General features: G+C 46.9%; 1 protein-coding gene across 5 annotated transcripts in view; it reads right to left on the bottom strand.

Moving 5' to 3' along the window:
* Nucleotides 1–772: 772 nt before the first annotated feature.
* The window catches only part of SRC (SRC proto-oncogene, non-receptor tyrosine kinase), a 112811-nt gene continuing 107529 nt past the window's right edge, over nucleotides 773–6054 (bottom strand). For all 5 annotated transcript variants that reach the window (XM_051979338.1, XM_051979337.1, XM_051979336.1 and 2 more), the window contains 2 exons: nucleotides 5858–5989; nucleotides 773–4425 (listed from right to left, as the gene is read on the bottom strand). In XM_051979338.1, coding sequence (XP_051835298.1) covers nucleotides 4217–4425; nucleotides 5858–5989 — 341 coding nt within the window. In that variant the 3' untranslated portion in view covers nucleotides 773–4216. The remainder of the gene's footprint in view (nucleotides 4426–5857; nucleotides 5990–6054) is intronic.

The raw sequence follows: 6054 nt of genomic DNA, 5'->3' as shown, positions 1-6054 counted from the left end.
GAGGAGAGGGAGGCACAAGGGCTCTCCTACTTACCAGTGCAATGTCAGGGCTCTTAATAACCATTTAGTATAGAGGAGCCTATACTAAGCCTAGAGAGACAGTAGTTTTCAAAGGCCACATTACCACTTAATGACTTGGTGCTTAGAGGAGAACCCAGGTTTCTACTCCCATTTATTTCACTTTGCCCTCCGTTTTGTCACAGCCGACCCTCTTTCACCTCTCCAGGCTGGACCTCCCCTGGGCATGGAGTATATAAGTAACTATCTTGTTTGTTTGAATTCCAACAGCCCCCACCAGGGGGCGCCATAGGACAGGTGAGGTGAGAAGCAGCTATCCTGGGCACATGAAGGTAGCCCCTAAAATGGCGCTAAGAGCTCCATGCACATTAGAATAGAGTCATAGCTCTGGAGGGGACCTTAGAAGTCTCCATCCTATTTGTAGCCAAGATCTAGTAGCGTGGTAATCTTCAGTGGGTTTGAGGATCTGTGATAGCATCAGCATGTCCCCTTCCCCTGATAGAGGCCTTCGTGTCTACAGCCACCTTGGAAGAGGTGCTTTTGAACTTAATCAAACCAGACTCTGATTTAAAGACCTTTTTAAGCAAGCTTGAGGGGGCCTGCAAAAACTTTAGCCTCTGATAACCTCAGGTCATGACCATGAGGTGTCAGAAGGGATGACAGTGGAGGCAATACATGTATACATAAGCACAACATGCTTACAGAGGTGCACACATCCTCTTCCTTCCCTCCCTTCCTCCCATAAATGCACTAGTGAAGTCTGTTTGTGTTTAATCAGACAAAATGCAAAGTATTTACAAACCACCTTTTTGCCATTCTCAAGACATCCCTCCCTCCCTGCCTCCCACCAAACTTGAAAGCTATACACAGCCAAACCACGGTGAGAGTGAGAGACCCCAACGTCCCTGCATAGTCATCAGGAATTTACAAAACAATTTTTTTTTAAATGACAGCTTCAGAACCTCTTGTAGCAAGGGACTGAGTTCTTCAGGACAGGAATGCTAAAGAGCATCCAGACAGTGACAGCAATCATTATGGTACAGTTTCATTAGATAACAAATTGCCTCTTTATTGGCTGGGGATGGGGATGGGGAGATTGAAGAATGGAAGTGGTGAAACCCTCAGAACTGACTGGGGCATCTAAGGAGGCCATCAGCAATGCCCTTTTTTGTGGGCAAGGCCTGGTTTGGCACAAGGTATCCCAGCCACTTCCTCCTAGGCACCCTGGGCCTGAGCCTGCAGTCTCAGCTGATTGGTACAGAGATTGGAGAGATTAGCCCCAGGTGTGCAGCCCCAAGCACTGGGCTGACCCAGCCCTGGGCAAGTGAATCCCAGGGGGCCTGTGGTCATTATTGCTATACTACTGAGAGGCAGGAGGGATGACTGACTGGGCCTACCACGGGGAAGTGGAATAGGAAGAAGGTAATGTACAATGTTCCCCAAAGGGTTTTTTTACATGTTAAATATGGACACACAGCTACACACATGCACCCACATACACGCACACATGCCAACCTTGGCTTCCCAGCCTTTTGAAGGACCTCTTTTGCAAAGTTAAGCTTCTGAGGAAATGTAACCCTCTGTTGCCATCAGGGTCTCTGCTTGGAAAGACAAGCTGGATGGGAAGATGGGAGGGTAGGGGATGAAAGAAAGATAGGAATGAGGAAGACCTAGCCCAAAATGGCAGTGAGCCTTCAGGGCCTATAAGAAATGCCAAGCCTCTGGCAGGCTGTGTCCTGACCCAGGGAAGACTGGTGCTAGGTTCCCTTAGCTTTGACAGTTGTTTCTGTCATCAAATTTTAGATTCCTTCAACCAGACCCCACCACTTTGCTCCTGCCTCATGAGCTGGAGGAGCATTTTCAAGTTCTGTTGGCACATCTAAATTATTTTAAAGGTAGCAAGTTTCCTGTCATTGGACATTTCCAGGCAAAGGCTGGATTATCAATCCCATAAGGGACACTGACAAGGGGTTGGACTGTAGGATTTCTAAGGTCACTTCTAACTTGGAGACTATGAAAAAAAAAACTTGTGCCTGCCCCCTAGCCCCCCACCAAAAAAAAAAAAAAGACAACCAACCTTTTCCCTCTCCTGATTTCTCTATTGGCCATATTGGGTTTCCCTTCTCGGTTACCACATAATCTGCTCATTTGATGCTAGAATAATCTGGTGCACATCACCTTGGCGGGGTGTATGTGTTGGGGATGAAGGTGTAACTGGTCATCATTGCTTCAGTTTCCATCTCCCAGTGGACAAAGACCAAAGGTTCTCAACTTTGGAAACAGGCTTTTACCTGTCAGATCCTCAGCCTGTTCTGATGTTTCGGGTTTCTCAGGTCCCACCTCTGCCATTCATTAATTCTCTGTGTGATCTGGGAAAAGCTCTTTTCCCTCTTTTAGTTTCATCTCCTGTAAAATGGGGTCATTAAACTAGATGATCTAGGATTGACATTCTGTGTCTTAAGCCACCTGGTCAGAATTGGGGGAAAAAATAAAGATAACAGGTACCGAGTTCAGAATACGAAGAAAATTCTGATGGACTTAGAACACTAACTACTGCTGCCCAGTGCCCAGCTCTGTCCTGCCCCTGTGAAAAACCAGACTTCTAGCTCTTCTCTCATTCTGCCTCCTTCCTCCCCAGTTTAGAAGCCCCACAATGGAGGATGAACATTCTTGAGGTGGGGGTGGAAAGCATGGAAAGGATCAAGTGAGGATTCCATGCCAGCCTTTTGATGGAACCCAGTGTTCAGTGGGCATCCCATTTGTAGCCTGGAGATGCTGTACTGGTTTGGAAGAAGGGAAGGAAGATTAGAAACTGTCATTTTAAAGCCTGTTGCCTGAAAGGATCAGGACCTGCTCCTGATCTATGATGAGGTGAAGTGACACTGATGGATTAAATCCTCTAAAATCCCCTTATAACTTTGTAAAGTTTCTCATAGGAGGGGGGGGTGGGGGTGGGGGGAAGGCTAACTAATGCAAAGATGTTTCCTGGGCTAAGCTTTCCTGAAGGGATTTCAAGCATAATGGCTAGGGGCAGCAAGATTTCTTACCTCCATGAACTGGCAGGGAAGAGTATTATGAGTAAAGAGTGAGAGAAGAATCAGCCCTGCAGGACCCCTGGATTAGAGGTGTGGCTCTTCAGCTTGACAAAGAGGACCTTTGGACAATTCATGAAGCTGGGAGTGAATAAATTGGGACCAGGAGGTGGAGGAAAGGATTTGATAGGTACGAGGCCAAAAGACTGGGCAGAAGTTTGCCAACCACAACCAAACATTAAATGGGAGGGATCTCAGAGAAAGAATCTACCAGAAATGTTCAACCAATTTCCAGGGGAAGAGGGGAGAGTCCTCAACATGAAGTCCCAGAAAATGGCAACAAGAGCTCTTCATGGTGATTTTCTAATGGGCAAAGTCCTGTGTTGTTAACTATTAAAGAAAGGAGACTAGACTGGACAGGGACTGGAAGACTTGATATCTGCAACCTGATGTGCACTGAGCTAGACTTAGGCCTTTGCCTCATCTGAGCAGAATCCAGGCCCTTTGGGCTGAGCTAGATGTGGCTCAGAAGGGCTGAGGCTAGTCTTAGCTTTCAGCTGTGAGCAGAAATGGCACTGACCATCCCTTAGCCACCCAAGCAAAGCCCTCAGCTCTTTTTTCCTTAAGAACCTGTTGCTGGATTAGCTGTTAACACCAAACAACAAGACAGCTAGCCCAGGAAGGGAATCATGTTTTGGGGGGGAGGAGGGAGTGACAAGGGACAATTAGGGAAGGGAAAGGAGTTTTCAGTGCCCATATTGACCTTCAGTGCTGAGCCATCAGCCTGAGATCTGCTGCTCCAGGAATCTGGTTTCTCCATCCTCCCAATGAGCAGAAGGAGACTAGGGGCTGGAATGCCTATGATGGAATAGGCCTAAGGCTCAGACGTTCAGCCCTTCAGCTCCATCACTGGTAGCTCTAGGGCCACCACCTCACTCCTGCTCACCTCAAGGACAAAAATCATCATCACTGTTGGCAGGGAGGATGTGACCAAGTCCCTCTGGCCAGGCAAAGGGGGAAGAAGTGGCCATTGCCTAAGCTCTGGGAAGAGCCCACCATAGCTACAGCACCATGGTCTCAGCTGGATAGGCCTCTGGCCCAGCAAGCCCTCAGGACAATCCTGAGGGACAAGAGGGAGTCTTTGGCACCAGGGCCCCAGCCCAACTCTATAGGTTCTCCCCAGGCTGATACTGGGGCTCTGTGGAAGTGAAGTAGTCCTCCAGAAATGCTTGCAGGTATTCAAATGTGGGCCGTTCTTCAGGGTCCTTTCGCCAGCACTGGCACATGAGGTCATGCAGGGATTCAGGGCACTCTGGTGGGCAGGGCATCCGGTATCCTCGCTCAACCTGGTCTAGTACCTCCCGGTTCACCATTCCTGTGGGTGAAGGTGAGAGGAGGAAGACTGAAGGAGGTAGGAGAGCAGAAGAGGGAGGCTCCCTCCTTTCTTCTAGACACTGAGTCCATTAGAATCTCAGAGATGAAGTCACAGAAGCCTCTAGAGCAAATCTATTTGAAAGAAATTGACTCTACAGCATTGTCGATGTGTCCTAGTCCTGCCTTCTGGGGCCAAGGAAAACGAGTTTAATTCTCTTTCCAAAGGACAGCCTTTCAAATAATTGAAAATAATCACAAAGTCTTTCCTTCTCCAAGCTAACATCCCTGGGGTCTTCATTTGATTTTCTTACAGTATGATCTCATTTCCTGACCATCTTTATCATCTTCCCCTGAACATTCTTCAGACCTGTTAATGTCTTTCCTAAAATCTGTGTCCAAACCCGAACACAAAATCCCCAACCTGCTCTGACCCAGGCACAGCATAGAGTGAGCCTCAGGGCCTGAGGAGTAGGAGCTCACAACTGATGAGAGGGCTCGAGGGCATTAGCCCAACTATTCTGAATATGGGCCACCCTTTCTTCCTCAAATAGGGCTTGTAGAAAATTTGGGAATGGTCAATAATCTTATTTCGACTGGTCTTCGCCCACCTGCCACTAACCTACTGACATACTGGATGTTAAATCAGTAGTCTTATTTCCTCCTTATCGATTTTTCCTCCTTTGGAGCACATTGGAGATCTGAGAATCTGCCAGTGATGCCTGGTGGAAACTATTTAGACTATGCACAGTTCCCAGTCCTTTTTCAACCATCTTCCTCTGCAACTTTCACAGTAATAAATTATTTTCAATGTTGACCACTAAAGGATACATTGTTCTGTTCATAGCCATCCATGAAGACTTTCTACAAGGCTATGTCAACAGAAGAATACATGCTTCATTGAAATCATGCATTCCCTAAAGTATCTTTTTTTATGCATTCCCTAAAGTAGCTATTTTTTTTCTTCTCAGAATAATCCTTTTTTTAAGTGGAAAAGAAAGGTATTGTGGTCCATACCTAGGTGGAGCCCACATTCAGGACAATATGATGCATAAAGGTCACTGGGCAGTTTCATCCTGACCTCCACCCTGTTCTTGCTGATACCTGTAATCCCACAATTTATTTTCATTTATTCCTTTAGGTTCCCTTAGATTAAGGCATTGCCCCTTGTAAAAATGCAACTTCCCTCATGCAAGATCACATTCCAGCTTGTTCTCACTCATGACTTTTCTAAATTAGCAAGAATACCAGGAACAGCTTTTGAGTGAGAAGGGAATTATGAAACCAGGTCAACCAAGAGCACAGATACTCAAAATACATTGTACCCATTGCATTTTTGGCTGTGCCAGTCCTGGGGTTGGCACCCCAGTTGTAGATTTGTAGTCTTCCTGACGGCACTGCCCCCTCCCCCCCAGAACCCTGCACTCTATATGTACCTGGGTATGGCACTCGACCCTTGGTTGTCAGCTCAGTTAACAGGATTCCAAAGGACCACACATCAGACTTGATGGTGAACCGGCCATATAGGGCAGCTTCTGGGGCTGTCCATTTGATGGGAAATTTGGCACCTAAAGGAGAGATGTATATAAGGAAGGAAAGAGAAGTTTCTCTGTCCTTGGGGTATCTAGGCTGG

The sequence above is a fragment of the Antechinus flavipes genome, chromosome 2 (genome assembly GCF_016432865.1).
Source record: "Antechinus flavipes isolate AdamAnt ecotype Samford, QLD, Australia chromosome 2, AdamAnt_v2, whole genome shotgun sequence".
Taxonomy (NCBI): Eukaryota; Metazoa; Chordata; class Mammalia; order Dasyuromorphia; family Dasyuridae; genus Antechinus; species Antechinus flavipes.
The sequence above is the reverse complement of the archived record's forward strand: the minus strand, read 5'-3'. Positions and strand labels throughout refer to the sequence as shown.